Source organism: Drosophila grimshawi, unplaced genomic scaffold (genome assembly GCF_018153295.1).
Source record: "Drosophila grimshawi isolate 15287-2541.00 unplaced genomic scaffold, ASM1815329v1 contig_1377, whole genome shotgun sequence".
NCBI classification, from domain to species: domain Eukaryota; kingdom Metazoa; phylum Arthropoda; class Insecta; order Diptera; family Drosophilidae; genus Drosophila; species Drosophila grimshawi.
In genome coordinates this window covers 18,186,634-18,202,090 of record NW_025062900.1, presented here as the reverse complement: position 1 = coordinate 18,202,090, position 15,457 = coordinate 18,186,634, and the positions used below count along the sequence as shown (strand labels likewise).

At 43.0% G+C, this 15,457-nt stretch overlaps 7 protein-coding genes across 7 annotated transcripts; 4 read left to right on the top strand and 3 right to left on the bottom strand.

Moving 5' to 3' along the window:
• The first annotated feature begins 382 nt into the window (after window positions 1-382).
• Window positions 383-1,846, top strand: LOC6570249 (coatomer subunit beta'). Its single transcript, XM_001996265.3, has 3 exons — window positions 383-891; window positions 957-1,640; window positions 1,715-1,846. The coding sequence occupies exons 1-2, from the start codon at window positions 543-545 to the stop codon at window positions 1,589-1,591; spliced, it is 984 nt and encodes a 327-aa protein (XP_001996301.2). The 5' UTR covers window positions 383-542; the 3' UTR covers window positions 1,592-1,640; window positions 1,715-1,846.
• Window positions 1,847-3,141: 1,295 nt separating this feature from the next.
• On the bottom strand, window positions 3,142-4,456 carry LOC6571045 (coatomer subunit beta'). Its single transcript, XM_001997217.3, has 3 exons — window positions 4,108-4,456; window positions 3,358-4,042; window positions 3,142-3,283 (listed from the first exon to the last, which is right to left on the bottom strand). Exons 1-2 carry the CDS (start codon window positions 4,454-4,456, stop codon window positions 3,471-3,473), a joined length of 921 nt encoding a protein of 306 aa, XP_001997253.2. The 3' UTR covers window positions 3,142-3,283; window positions 3,358-3,470.
• A 1,861-nt stretch (window positions 4,457-6,317) lies between these two features.
• LOC6566693 (protein disulfide-isomerase A5) lies at window positions 6,318-8,357 on the top strand. The gene is made up of 3 exons (XM_001992746.3): window positions 6,318-6,993; window positions 7,090-7,701; window positions 7,768-8,357. Exons 1-3 carry the CDS (start codon window positions 6,318-6,320, stop codon window positions 8,028-8,030), a joined length of 1,551 nt encoding a protein of 516 aa, XP_001992782.1. The 3' UTR covers window positions 8,031-8,357.
• A 209-nt stretch (window positions 8,358-8,566) lies between these two features.
• LOC6566692 (stAR-related lipid transfer protein 7, mitochondrial) lies at window positions 8,567-10,546 on the bottom strand. The gene has a single exon (XM_001992745.2). The coding sequence runs from the start codon at window positions 10,169-10,171 to the stop codon at window positions 8,897-8,899; it is 1,275 nt and encodes a 424-aa protein (XP_001992781.1). The 5' UTR covers window positions 10,172-10,546; the 3' UTR covers window positions 8,567-8,896.
• A 339-nt stretch (window positions 10,547-10,885) lies between these two features.
• Window positions 10,886-13,416, top strand: LOC6566691 (transcription factor TFIIIB component B'' homolog). The gene is made up of 2 exons (XM_001992744.2): window positions 10,886-12,351; window positions 12,417-13,416. Exons 1-2 carry the CDS (start codon window positions 10,987-10,989, stop codon window positions 13,239-13,241), a joined length of 2,190 nt encoding a protein of 729 aa, XP_001992780.1. The 5' UTR covers window positions 10,886-10,986; the 3' UTR covers window positions 13,242-13,416.
• Window positions 13,417-13,425: 9 nt separating this feature from the next.
• On the top strand, window positions 13,426-14,195 carry LOC6566690 (NADH dehydrogenase [ubiquinone] 1 beta subcomplex subunit 9). The gene is made up of 3 exons (XM_001992743.3): window positions 13,426-13,631; window positions 13,713-13,852; window positions 13,916-14,195. The coding sequence occupies exons 1-3, from the start codon at window positions 13,534-13,536 to the stop codon at window positions 14,110-14,112; spliced, it is 435 nt and encodes a 144-aa protein (XP_001992779.1). The 5' UTR covers window positions 13,426-13,533; the 3' UTR covers window positions 14,113-14,195.
• Window positions 14,196-14,375: 180 nt separating this feature from the next.
• On the bottom strand, window positions 14,376-15,376 carry LOC6566814 (DET1- and DDB1-associated protein 1). Its single transcript, XM_032739243.2, has one exon. The coding sequence runs from the start codon at window positions 14,856-14,858 to the stop codon at window positions 14,535-14,537; it is 324 nt and encodes a 107-aa protein (XP_032595134.1). The 5' UTR covers window positions 14,859-15,376; the 3' UTR covers window positions 14,376-14,534.
• Between the last annotated feature and the right edge of the window lie 81 nt (window positions 15,377-15,457).

Sequence of the window (15,457 nt, the reverse complement as noted above, 5' to 3'; positions counted from 1 at the left end):
AATTAATTTTACTTTATTAATTCTTACAATTAATTTAAAATTATATTTTTTATTTAATTTAATTTATTTCGCACTTTTTGATTTTTTTTTTTGTGTGCGCCTGACTTTAGTTGATATTAAATAAATAAACAATTATAAATTGAAATGTTGAAAAGAATATGAAATTTGAATAAGGTTGACGAAATATTTTATTATTGGGTGGGCTGTTCAAAACACCAAACACAGAGACGCAAACAGACCATACTGAGAGTGACTCACTTGCCTCCCAGTACATCCCCCTGAGCTAGCTAGCATACCGATATACCGCTGCCTCCGATAACAATGTTCTGTTTGTCTCTTGATAAAGAGTATAAAAGCTAAACGCAACGATTCGATTGACAACCATTCCAAAATATTCCACTTTCGAAGTGCGTGATTTGTGGCACAATCGCAAAAAGCTCTGACACATTAAAGGATATTTAGAGGCAGCAGGAGACGAAAATTTAAGCAAACAATTTGAAAAGTATTGTTTATTATTGAACGCAATCATCACCAGTATAAAGATGGCCCTTAAATTCGATATCAAGCACCGCTTCGCATCTAGTCGTGTCAAGTGCGTTGACCTGCATCCGACCGAACCGTGGATGTTGTGCGCTCTTCACAATGGCCACGTACAGATCATGAACTATAAGACCCAGCAATTGGTCAAAGATTTCGAGCTATGCGATCTTCCTGTGCGCTCCGCTCGCTTCGTGGCTCGCAAAAATTGGATTATAACCGGCTCCGATGATAAGCTCATCCGTATTTTCGACTGTAAAACGATGGAGCAGGTCCACTCCTTTGAGGCGCACTCCGATTTCGTGCGCTGCATTGCAGTGCATCCCACAGAGCCCCTGGTGCTGACCAGCAGCGGTACGTTCTTTATTAATGAACATATTTAACAATTTTTAACAATTTGAAAATATGACACATTGCAGACGATAAGCTTATTAAATTGTGGAACTGGGAGAAGATGTGGGAGTGTCAGCGCATCTTTGAGGGTCACACACACTATGTCATGCAGATTGTGTTTAACCCGAAGGATAATAACACCTTTGCCTCCGCATCCTTGGACCGTACAGTTAAGGTGTGGCAGCTGGATTCGGTGTCTGCCAACCTTACATTGGAGGGGCACGAGAAGGGTGTCAATTGTGTGGACTACTATCATGGCGATGACAAGTCGTATTTGGTTTCGGGCGCAGATGATCGCTTGGTTATGATCTGGGATTATGAGAACAAGACCTGTGTACAAACACTCGAGGGGCATGCACAGAACATTACGTCTGTTTGTTTCCACCCCGAGTTGCCCATTGTACTGACGGGCTCCGAAGATGGAACCGTGCGTATCTGGCACTCGGACACATACTGCTTGGAGACCAGCCTCAACTATGGCTTTGAGCGTGTGTGGTCCATTTCCAGTATGGGTGGCACCAACAACGTTGCCATGGGGTGCGACGAAGGCTCCATCATTATCAAAGTAAGCAGCGAGGAACCGACCATGTCCATGGATAAGGTTGCTTCGGCTCTGCCGGCAACAAGTGCCACCAGCAGCGGAAATTCCAGCCCAAATTGATGGCGACAAATGCACATATTGATTGCCTTGCACGTTCTGCTTAATAAAAGTATGTAACTAATTTAACAATACGAGTAACTTGTTCAAACTAATGTAATAAACGCATTTTCTTCCCCCCTGCAGATCAACAATTGGAACTTAAAATGCCGATGAAGAGAAAATGTTTACACGTCCATTGCCAAAAGTTTACCAAAGTCAAAATTTACGTTATTTTCAAATTTATGAATAGTTTTAATAATTTAATAAATAGTTTTATTGCCTTTTAAATTGTCTTCTTTTTAATTTAAAAAGTATATTCAGCATGGCAAACAGTATTTAAATGTGTAACACGTGCAGTGTTTCCTAGTGGGCAACCTCGACTAGCTCGGTATTCCCAGGGGTGGCTACCTCCAACCCTACCCGTGGACGGTACTCACTCCAAAATTAACTTGACCTACAGAACACTATATAGAGACCTACATGCACACACCAAAACAACGAAACAGCTGTTCATGGCCACGACGTACCCGCCCTTCCTGCAATGATCCTACACGGATTTGTTTTGCCCATCGCCCTTAAATTGGAATTGACGATTAATTTATTCCATGCTCCCGGCGATTCTCCCCTCCGCTTATAATTTATTAACAAACATTCGATATAACTAAATAACGACAAAACATGTCGCTAGGTAGCGTTGTGAGTTTCAACCGGCAATTCAATTTTGAATTTGAATCGAGACTTGCCAAGTCCGACAAATCAAAAAAAAATCGAACGAATATGATTATTGTTATTTCGGTGACCCTCAATCCCTATCCTACCCTATTAGAGCTCTAATATAAGTATTCGGTGTGGTTTGGTGCCAAAAAATTGTGACCTAAACTTGGCAAAAATCCGGACGCCGGATTTTATGGAATGACAATGGTGTAATTTTAAATTTTGAAATTAATAATAAATATATGAGTAGATTAGAATGACAAATAAATATACAAATTACTTAACAAATAAATAAAAATACATAAATTATCATCTATCATTTATACAACATTTACTTAAATAGTAGGAATTTGGACTGGATGTGCTGAAGCACTACGCCTGGGGCGTTGAATTTTGGTTTGGCACGATCTATTGTTCGTTTGGGTATAATCAAAGGCACGCAGTCGACTTGCACTCGACTGGACGTAGATTTGATTTAAACGCACACATTACGCCGAATTTTATTCCAAAAAGCCCAAAATATAGCGGAGGGTTAGTACACTCCCAAAGATACTACAATCTTCGTTCGCACGACAAAAAAATGTACGCGCCAAGAAACATGACCTGCCTCACTTTTCGATTTTTTTGTATTGTGCTAATTCTCCCTAACCTACAAAACGCCACCTTGCGGAAATGCGGTCACATTCAATGGTGATATCGCTGACCTTGCCACACTTTTCGTTTTTTTCAGCGATGTGGCCCTTTAAATTTCCTTTTTTCGTGGTGGTGTGCGATAATTTCCTATCGATATATACGCAAATGCAACACATTTTAAAAGCTGCTTGCGATGTTGAGGAATAACATGAAAACAGTTTAAGTGACAATAAAATCATTTATTTAATACTTTTAAGAATAAAGGAAATTTGGATTTTGATAAACTTTTGGCAATGGACGTGTAAACACTTTTTCGATGTGGCAACGCTGACGTCTTCATCGGCATTTTAAGTTCCAATTGTTGATCTGCAGGGGGGAAGAAAATGCGTATATTACATTAGTTTGAACAAGTTACTCGTATTGTTAAATTAGTAACATACTTTTATTAAGCAGAACGTGCAAGGCAATCAATATGTGCATTCGTCGCCGTCAATTTGGGCTGGAATTTGCGCTACTGGTGGCTCTTGTTGCCGACAGAGCCGAAGCAACCTTATCACTTGGACTTGGTCGGTTCCTCGGTGCTTACTTTGATAATGATGGAGCCCTCGTCGCACCCCAAGGCAACGTTGTTGGTGCCACGCATACTTGAAATGGACCACACACGCTCAAAGCCATAGTTGAGGCTGGTCTCCAAGCTGTATGTGTCCGAGTGCCAGATACGCACGGTTCCATCTTCGGAGCCCGTCAGCACAATGGGCAACTCGGGGTGGAAACAAACAGACGTAATGTTCTGTGCATGCCCCTCGAGTGTTTGTACACAGGTCTTGTTCTCATAATCCCAGATCTTAACCAAGCGATCATCTGCGCCCGAAACCAAATACGACTTGTCATCGCCATGATAGTAGTCCACACAATTGACACCCTTCTCGTGCCCCTCCAATGTAAGGTTGGCAGACACCGAATCCAGCTGCCACACCTTAACTGTACGGTCCAAGGATGCGGAGGCAAAGGTGTTATTATCCTTCGGGTTAAACACAATCTGCATGACATAGTGTGTGTGACCCTCAAAGATGCGCTGACATTCCCACATCTTCTCCCAGTTCCACAATTTGATAAGCTTATCGTCTGCAATGTGTCATATTTTCAAATTGTTAAAAATTGTAAAATATGTTCATTAATAAAGAACGTACCGCTGCTGGTCAGCACCAGGGGCTCTGTGGGATGCACTGCAATGCAGCGCACGAAATCGGAGTGCGCCTCAAAGGAGTGGACCTGCTCCATCGTTTTACAGTCGAAAATACGGATGAGCTTATCATCGGAGCCGGTTATAATCCAATTTTGGCGAGCCACGAAGCGAGCGGAGCGCACAGGAAGATCGCATAGCTCGAAATCTTTGACCAATTGCTGGGTCTTATAGTTCATGATCTGTACGTGGCCATTGTGAAGAGCGCACAACATCCACGGTTCGGTCGGATGCAGGTCAACGCACTTGACACGGCTAGATGCGAAGCGGTGTTTGATACTGAATTTAAGGGCCATCTTTATACTGGTGTTGATTGCGTTCTATAATAAACAATACTTTTGAAATTTTTTGCTTAAATTTTCGTCTCCTGCTGCCTCTAAATATCCTTTAATGTGTCAGAGCTTTATGCGATTGTGCCACGAATCACGCACTTTGAAAGTGGAATATTTTGGAATGGTTGTCAATCGAATCGTTGCGTTTAGCTTTTATACTCTTTATCAAGAGACAAACAGAACATTGTTATCGGAGGCAGCGGTATATCGGTATGCTAGCTAGCTCAGGGGGATGTACTGGGAGGCAAGTGAGTCACTCTCTGTATGGTCTGTTTGCGTCTCTGTGTTTTGAACAGCCCACCCAATAAGAAAATATTTCGTCAACCTTATTCAAATTTCATATTCTTTTCAACATTTTAATTTATAATTGTTTATTTATTTAATATCAATTAAAGTCAGGCGACACAAAAAAAAAAATGCAAAAAGTGCGAAATTGATTAAATTAAATAAAAAATATAATTTTAAATTAGTTTTAAGAATTAATAAACTAAAATTAATTTTAGAAAAACTTATTAGATTTCAGAAGCTATTTAACATTTGCTGATTCGGAAACCTCAGAAAAACCCAATCAAACCATGAAAATAGTTTGAATTACTTAACCAAAGCAGATGAAAATGCAATCGAGTTCTTAATAATAGAAGTATACGATTCTGAATTGATTGCGTGATAAAGTATATTGTAAGGAATAATTAATAGTACAGCGATTAAGAGAAAGTGGGAAAAAGGTACGAGACGATCTAAAAGGAACACAAATTTACATTGAGGAGACCACCCACAAGATCTGTGTTCCAAATCTGGAACGGGTTATTAAATTCATTCGAGGAATGTATAATAAACTCTGAAGTTGAAAGGATTTTTTGAGAGTGAATTTAATTTGACTGTTGAATTTTAATTTAAGATCAAGAAGTAAGCCCAAATCATTTACTTCTTGAGAAACGATAAAATGATATAACCTTACACTTAGAGCAGTTCAAATGGAGCAAATTCATTTTAAACAATGCGGAAAAAGAAAGTAGGTCCACTTGCAGTAATCATTGAGAGGTCGTATCATTATATATCAGGCATAACTTAACATCATCATTACTGAAATCTGTATAAAACATCGGTTTGCGACATCGGTTTGCATTTTATTCTGAAATCCGTTGATCACAAGGGAAGTAAATTCCAGAAGGTTAGTGGTAGTAGATCAGAAATCGTTGCTGGAAAGGTGGAATTATAGACTTACATAAATGTTGCAATTGAGTTGTCAACATTTTCTCAAATGTCTTAGGTAGTTGTAGTTGTTTGCATCGACCGTAGGATGCTAGGGAACTTCGGAATCTTTTCTTTTTTCCTTCTCTTTCCTAACTGTCTTTCTCTTGACAACTCCGCCTTAAGCCTCTGGTCGTCATGTCAACCGTCAGGTGGCGTTGCTTATTTTACATTAACCTTCGATAGATGGCGCTAACACACACACTCAATTACTATCCATATATTAGCCACCCATAATAACATAATGACGACATGTTAAATGTGGCTTGCCATGCTGAATATACTTTTTAAATTAAAAAGAAGACAATTAAAAAGACAATACAACCATTTATTTCATAAATTTGAAAATAACGTAAATTTTGACTGTGGTAAACTTTTGGCAATGGACGTGTGAACAGTTTTTCGATGTGGCAACGCTGTGGCTAAACGCTGACGTCTTCATCGGCATTTTAAGTTGCAATTGTTGATCTGCAGGGGGGAAGAAAATGCGTTTATTACATTAGTTTGAACAAGTTACTCGTATTGTTAAATTAGTTACCTACTTTTATTAAACATAACGTGCAAGGCAATCAATATGTGTTTTCGTCGCCATCAATTTGGGCTGCAATTTCCGCTGCTGTTGTTGCTGGTGGCACTTGTTGCCGGCAAAACGAAAACATCCGCTGTGCAGGAGGACATTGGAGACTACAAGGACTTTAAGAAACTGCTGCGCACCAAGAACAACGTTTTGACCCTGTACGTGTCCAGCGCTAAGGAGGCTGCCGCGGAATTGAAGGTGTTTCGGGAAGCGGCGGAAGCGATTCGTGGTACAGGAACCATGTTGTATGTGGATTGTGGCAATCAGGAGCGTAAGAAGCTCTGCAAAAAACTGAAGGTGACGCCCGCACCGTATACACTGCGTCACTACAAGGATGGTGACTATCACAAGGACTACGATCGGCAGCTGACTGTTGGCTCCATGATCACATTTATGCGCGATCCCGCTGGCGATTTGCCCTGGGAAGAGGATCCCGCCGGTTCGGATGTGTTGCATTTCAATGATGCCGCCACATTCACCAAACATATGCGCAAGGACATACGGCCCATGCTCGTCATGTTCCATGTGCCGTGGTGCGGCTTCTGCAAGCGCATGAAGCCGGACTACAGCAAAGCTGCAACGGAACTCAAAGCCCAAGGTGGATATCTGTTGGCCGCCATGAATGTGGAGCGCCAGGAGAATGCAGCCGTTCGCAAGCTGTTTAACTTAACTGGTAATATTTGGGAGTCCTTCAATCACCGAGTGAAATCTGAAAATCTAAGAATTTGGAGGTTAACATGATTTAATATCTTATTGAAATTGTTTTCAGGTTTTCCAACCTTAATTTACTTCGAGAATGGCAAGATGCGGTTCACCTATGAGGGCGAGAATACTAAGGACGCACTGGTTGCCTTTATGCTGAATCCGAATGTCAAGCCAACGACTAAGCCGAAGGAACCCGATTGGTCGGCTGATACAAACTCGGAAATTGTGCACCTGACAACGCAGGGCTTTGAGCCGGCACTTAAGGATGAGAGCTCGGTGCTGGTCATGTTCTATGCACCCTGGTGTGGCCATTGCAAACGCATGAAACCGGAGTACGAGAAAGCCGCACTCGAGATGAAGCAAAGCAATGTGCCGGGCGTGCTAGCCGCACTGGATGCCACCAAGGAACCGTCTATAGGCGAGAAATACAAGGTTAAAGGCTACCCAACTGTAAAATACTTTGTCAATGGTGTCTACAAATTCGATGTGAGCGTACGCGAAGCGTCCAAAATCGTTGAATTTATGCGAGATCCCAAAGAGCCACCACCACCGCCGCCGCCAGAGAAGAGCTGGGAGGAGGAGGCGGAGAGCAGTGAGGTGCTCTTCCCCAATGACGAAACTTTTACGTCGACACTGAAGCGCAAAAAACATGCACTGGTCATGTTTTATGCACCATGTAAGTATTGAGTATTGGCTGTTGTTAAATATTCTGCTTAATCCTAACATCTTTCGTCCTTTTAAGGGTGCGGGCACTGTAAGCATACAAAGCCGGAGTTTACGGCCGCTGCGAATGCGTTGCAGGATGATCCGCGCGTTGCCTTTGTTGCCGTCGATTGTACCCAATATGCGGCATTGTGCGCCAAATACAATGTACGCGGATATCCCACCTTAATATACTTTTCATACCTCAAAACTAAGCTGGAATACAATGGCGGACGCACCAGCAAAGATTTCATTGCCTACATGAACAATCCGCCCAGCGGAAAGGAGCACACCGAACTGTGATCAGCCTCAACATACACCTATCAAATCTCTATCTCTCCCTCGATCAATCTCCGTAATCTGTATTAATTTTATATTTACAATTTCTTTCATATATATTGTAAAATCCCTTGCTAAGTATATTTCTAATCTGCTATTTTATTGGCTGTAATACTATTGAAAATTGATTTAACTCATTAAGAATTTAACTAACTCAAAAGTTGATTTTCTTCGATATATTTGCAAGGGTATCTAAACTTCGGCAATCCGAATGAAATCTTATATAGTAAACTGTGTTTATGAAGCAAACGCGATTAAAATAACTAAAACGGAACAAAATGTTGGCAAAAATTATGATTTTTCATTGGAAAATTGATCTAATTTGTATTTTTATTTTGGTTACTTATAAAAAAAAAATGTAATTTGTTGTAGATTTTTTTGGTTAAAGAGGGGGTTTCCTTTATATTCGCATGTATAATTTCAGTAATTTCTATATTGGTTGCTTAAAAAACAAGCTGCTAAACTTAAAACGTATGTTTTGTTAGAATATGTGTGTGTTGTACATGTATGTATTCTTTCTTGTGGCACATAGATTCAACATTTTAAATGCCTCCAAGTTGCGAATGCTGTTTTATTGCACAATTTTGCACATTTGATGAATATAATTTTTGTACAGTTCCATTAAACTTTATAATCCCTAATAATGCTTTAATATTTTAAATCTTTAGTTAAAAATATATTACAACATAAGATGGTAAGAAGGCCGAATCAAATTTCTGTTGGTATATTTTCATTGCTGTACTTTCTTTTCTTCTCTTGATGTCGTTGTTCGTTCAGATTTGTTTTTTTATTGCTGTCTGGATATCTGGGCTGGATTGCTGGTCGATCGCTTAGCGCTCGGATTTTGTGTCACTGTTGAGCTTGCGTCTATGTCGACTGAGGCTACCCAGCCAGCTGCCGCGTTGATCATTCGCCGTGTACTCATCGTTGATAAGGGTAAAGCTATTGAACATATCTTTCATCTTGAGGGCACGCGAGCAGGCATAGTTCTTGGTCGCCACATACATTTTGGTTAGGAATTCGGGCATTTGCTTTTGCGTTACCCATGACTTGATGTTCTGCGGTATGGGTATGCCTGGATCATCGTAATATGTGAGCACAAAGTGGAGACCGGGCTCGTGAAAGCCACGGAATGGCTTGATGACCATCAGGCTCCAATAGTCCGTGACGCGCACCTTGCCCGAAATGGCTGGATATGTCTTATGCTCCGCAGCCCGACTACAAACGAATATCATTTTTTTCGACTCATCCTTGTGGTAGCGCCGGCAATACACATAATCCCGATTGGCAAACAGGCGCGGCCACTGCATCTCCCAATAGATGAGATGCGAATTGCTGCCGGGCACTGGATCCTCACTAATCAGCTCGAGCCTCAGGGCCGTATCGTCCCACTGCCGGCGATAGTCCAAATCGGTTTGTACATGCAGAAAATCATCGGCAGTGATATCATCAAATCGAGCATAGACCTTGTATGAATAGAGCGAGGAGCGCTCCTCTCGCCGCCAAATGCTAAATTCATTTTTGCTGAAATACGGCTCCCAGTTGCGATCCTCCTGCGACTGTATAAGCATTTGACCAGCTGGTGCATTACCATTCATATGTAAAGATCTCCGGCAATTGCTGATGCTCACCGACTGATCGTCCGTTTTTTGGGGAGTGACGACGCCGCCGCTTTTCTTACAGCGCTGATTGCCCAGCAAACAGTAGCAGAATTTCATCTTCTTGAGCTTGCAGCTGTCGCATAGCTGATTCACCGGCAGTGTATTGATGAACTCAATATCGCGCTGGCACAAATCGAAATTGGCGAGCGACAATCGCTCCTTGCTCCAGTCAAATCCGTCGATGCCCCGCTGCTTCATGTTCAGACCCATAATGCCCACCGCACTGAGCATGAAACCGTGTAGCGGTGGCTGCAACTCACGGCGATAATAGGAGCGCCACAGCTGCTTCAAGCCCTGGGTGCCGTAGACGGACTGATAGAAGCTGATCAGTTGCTGCAAGCGACGCGAACGCTGCGCAACTATCGATTCGCATTGATAGCTCCAGGCGCGCAGCGTTTCCCTCGATTGATTTTTAATGGCCGACACGAGACGGTTGAGCAGCATGGCGACCGGCTTATTGATTGCTGTTGCTGCTGCTGCTGCACAATACAGGTGGGTGTGGGGGTGGCTGCTGCACTGCTTGCATAACAATCGGACAGCGGCAGCGGCTGTAATGTGATTAATGTTGCCTGTTCCTCTGCTGCAAAATTTTGATACACACACAACATACACGCAGAAGCGTCACATTTGTCGCCCTGCTTTGCCAATTGTATAATTTTGTTTTTGCCCCCCTTCGGTTGTTGACAAGATTTTTTTACTTATATATTATGTATGAATTCACGTCGTTGTTACTTTGTTATCAAGGCGCCCACATTTTTCGTTCAAAACGTGCAACCTGCAATTTATGTTGTTGTTGTTGCTGCTCGAATTGGTGTTGGTAAAGTCATAAATTGTGCAGCACCTGTTCTAAGCTGGATACACAGCCTACAAATATTTTTTTAATAAAACAAACAAACGAGTGTATCTAGTTATTGAATGAAATCTTAATAGGGATTAATATTTGAAAGCATTCAACGATGAATTTTGGCCCAATAAAGAGTGCTTAGTCGGCTAGTCGTTACATGTTTAATATAAACGAAGCTTATATGTCATATATATCTGAAGGCGCTGCAGATATTTATTTTTACACTTTGCATTTGTAATATAAATGATACAGTGTCATTCCAGCATACTTGTTTTGCAGGAGCTGCGTACTGTAAATGCGTTGTGCAACACTGTAAGCCACAAACTCGTGCGCTGCACTTTGGTTCCCTTTGTTGTTGCAATTATTTATTTATTACACCAAGTAAATGTGTGAAAAATAATACAAAAATTAGGCCATGTCCTCGCGACGGCAACGCATTAAGGCAACTGCCAATCTCAGTCAAATCAAACGCAAACCACGCAAAGAAGATGCCGATGCAGAACCGAAACCTGAACCAGAACCCGAACCGGAGCCCCTCCCCATTCCGTTCGCCAAGCAGGAGAGCGTTGAGGAGGATGCATCTGAAGTTGCATTTAAAATGCCAGCGGCCAGCAACGTCAATCAGTTGGATGATGTGTTCCATCACTCAGATCTGGAGGACAATGTCATACAAATGGATTTGCAGAAAACGGCAAGCGGATTCCCCATGTCGCCCAGCAAGGCGCAGGCACGCCAACGTGTGCGTCCCACGCCCGTGTTTGGTCAGCGACGCAACAGCTTTGTGGGCTCACCAATGGCGCCCGACTACGACGGGGATTATCAGTCGCCGGGCACGCCTACGCGCCGGGAGCGCTACCTGAGCGGCTCATCGATGAGCGGCGCGAGTGGAACGCCACAGCAGTCACTGGCATCGCCCAAGTACTTTCCGGGTGGTGGCGTTATGAGTCCTGGCATGGGACGCATACGCACCGAGTCCAGCTGCTCCGTCTACTCGGACAGTGGCAAGCAGCGGGGCAAGGGTGAAGGCGACAAATCCCAGTCGCTTGCCCAGCAGCGCATTAATGTGAAGCGTGACTTTGAGACGCGCTTCAACAAGGGCATTCCGGACAAGTCCACATTCAAAATGTTCGACATGATCTTTTACAATCCCGATAGCAATCCCATGGAACAGAAACCGCTGGTGACAACCATCAAGGCAGAGGCAACTGCCTCGGCGGCGGCAAACAATTCCGATGAGTCGAAGCCCTCATCTTCCGAATTGCTGGAGGCTAAAGCGGAACCGTCGGCCGGTGGTGGTGGCACTGCAGCCATGCCGGTGCCACAGCTAAAACTGGACGCCAACGGGGAGATGATCATCGATGAGAAGACATTGGAGATTGAGACCACTGCCGAGGTGGAAGCACGCAAAGTTTTGGCCAACTCATCGCTGATACTCATGGACGAAACAACGGGTGATAATGGTTTCTACAGGCGGCACAAGCGCACGCCCACCTGGTCAGCGGATGACACGGTTCGCTTCTATCGCAGCCTGCAAATAATCGGCACCGACTTCTCTCTGATGTGCCAAATGTTTCCCAAGCGCACGCGGCGCGATTTAAAGCTGAAGTACAAGCGCGAGGAGCGCATCAATGGGCAGCTAATCAATAAGGCGCTGCTCTATCCGAAGGCATTCAATATTCAGGAACTGAAGGATAAGCTCGAGCAGGAGGATCGCGAGCGTGCCGAGGCAGATCGCAAGTGGCAGGAAATCGTTGCAGCTCAGGCGGAAACCACGAAAAAGGTATGCAAAAAGATGAATTATTAATTGTTGCTGCTGATTGCTGATTAATCCATTTTTGATTACAGCGCCCCAAATCGCATCAGAGCAAAGCGGCGCGCAACCTCAGCGATGGTGATCTGGTGTACGAGAATGAGCACGTGACCAAGCAGAAGCTGGGCAAGCATGCACTGGCGAAGCGTCGAGCGGAGCTGGTTGAGCAGAATGGAGAAGCAGTTGGAGTAAAGCGGAAGCGTCGCCCCCTAAACCAACAGCCGAAGGACTATGAGCAAGTGCAGCCACAAGCTAGCTTGCAACAAGTGAGGGCAGGCGTAAAGCAGAAAGTGCAGCAGCAGCAGCATGAGGAACTGCAGCAACCTGTGCCTGTGCAAATACTGCCGGCCTTTCCTGCGATCATAAAACGAGAGAATTGCATCAGCGAAACAACTGAACAGATGAGCAGTCAATCCTTGTGTATGGCCAAGGGTGAACAGCTACAAGAGGAGCTAAATTCGTTGCTGAGCGAATCGCCGCGGGAGATTACGGAGAAGAAACCGCTGCGAGATAAAGTTGTCATCAATATGGACGATGGTTCGCTCAACTATGTCAGCGATGTGGAAACCCCAACAGACACTGACACCGAGGCAACATACATTGTTGACTTTATTGCGGAAGAGCCACCATTGGAGGATAGTCCCAATTCGTTGGATTCCGTCAGTGAGCACGATATCGAACAAATACTTGCAGAGCTCTCGGAGGGCTCAATGGTTTTGGTGTCCTCGTTGAATGCGGATCAAGAGGATCGAGTTGTCAATGAGATTTACATCCACGACAAGGAAACGGGAGAGCTGAGCGAACATCCGCTGAAAATACCTGAGCATATTGTTCAGTGTATACTGAATGTTATGAGTTAAGTCACAGATCAATATTTTTTCAGTTTCTCATAATAGACATAGTTTTTTAATTTTTATTCATATACACGATACATATACATATGTAAATATATATAATTTATTAAATAAAGTTTGAATTGAGCACACAGTCTGCATACGGTACGGCAACGCCGTATGACAGTGTTGGCTAACATTACAGCAAAGTACGTTTTGCAACACATGCAACTTTTGACAGCACTTGTCAGTTGTTGTCGTTGTTTTTGTTTGTGAGTAGCAAATTACAGATCATAGACACATATTCCACAAACGAAACATGGCTCAAGTTCCCTTGGCAATTGTGTCGCACAAGCGCCAGGTGTGCAGCCTTTACAAGCGTGCGGTACGCAATCTGGAGGCCTGGTACGATCGTCGGTAAGCACACGCAATACACCCATCCACAACCGCCTGATTATATAATGAAATCTTTGTGCATCTGTTTATCCTTGGTGCTAGCAATGTGTTCCGTTATCGGGCGGTCCAGATGCGTGCCCGCTTCGATGAGAACCGGAACAAGGGTCTGGCCGAAGGGATGCGTCTGCTAGCCTGCGGTCAACAGGAGCTTTTCGAAACGAAGCATTACCAACCCAGAAACTGTGTGTAGAAACTGTTATCCATTGATTTATATATATTTATATTATTTTACAATTTATTTCTAGTTGCAAATAGTGCTGGTGGCTGCGCCTTCGAGCGTGAGGTCATTCCGCCCGATTGGCTGCTGGACTACTGGCATCCGCTGGAGAAGGCCCAGTACCCCGAGTACTTTGCCAAACGGGAACAACGCAAGAAGGAGTATGTGGTCTGGTGGGAGAAGCAGTACGGCAAACCAGATCCTAAAGATTTGGGACACCATTAAGTCTAGCTTTACGAATGAGATAATGTAGTCAAATCAATTATTTGTTTCTGAATTAAAAACCGTCGAGCACCTATTGATTTCCATTGATGAATCTTTCTCCTCTTAATAAAATAGGGGGTAAAACTTGTGACCAGAGTTTGAGCAACAATTCTAAGAGAAACTGTGGCAGACACGGATAGATGATGTATATATATATTTCATGTTTCATTGCACAATTTGATTTGTAAAACAAAACTTAAGAAATCTTTAATGTACGCTTTAAGTTAGTTGTAAAGTATTTTATTTTAAGCATAAATGGGAAAGAAATGGTAATTTGTGGCTCTTCATAGAGTTGTGTATTATGAATGTGTGTGTGTGTGTGTTTATATGTGCCGTTGTTTTTACGTCTTGCTGCTGTCTTCCTTCCACTGTCCACTGCTGCTTCAGTTGAGCTCGTTGGCATCTAGGCGTGGGCGCTTTTTGCTACTGTTGCCATTCGGGGTGCTGTTGGCATTATTTGTGCTCGACTCTGAGCCGTGTTCTCGCTTCCGTTGCAGCGTCTTCTTGTCCCACTGTTGGGTGAGATAGCGCAACAGCACACATCGCTTATCCATAACGATCAGCTGTGCGGGCTCGGGCACATCCTCGGTGGGCAAGTAGACAGAAGCGCGCTTCTGCGATGTGCGTATGCCATGGTCGTTGCTCAGGTGTGTGAAATTGTTGGAGTCGTGAATGGGCAAACCTTTTATGAAGTCACTGACAGACATGCTGCTATCGATATTTCCAATTGAATTTTCTTGGCCTTCTAATGAGAATATTCACTCGCTGGCTATTTGTGCGCCGAGTTGCGTTATTATCGTTTGCCTTAGATGGTCTATAAATGACTTAAATGCGACTCAAACGCTGTGTGCAGCTTGCGAATTTGTAAATTTTTATATTTCCTCTTTTTGTTGTTGTCGTTGATAGATGTAGAAATACAGTGTGACCGCTCGCACATGCTAAAAATACTAACATTCTCTGTGTAAAGTTGACCATAATTAGACAAACACGAAAATGTGCAGATATTTTTAAAGAAAATAGTTCAAACGAATAATTAGAATCACGTTTCGAATCGACGATAAGTTGACACTAAATTATCGTTAAGTTGGTAGCTTGTTCAATACTGTGCGGGAAATTTAAAATAAAAATCGTAAGTTATTTAATAGGATAACATTAATCTTCGAATTTGAACACTGTTAAGTGCACACACTGTTGATCTACTTCGATGGCCTTTGCCAGATTCTGTTGGAATAAACTTGAATACTCACATAAAACTGAATATTTTTGTCAAGAATATGCAAAGAATTGCCTTTAATATAAATTATGA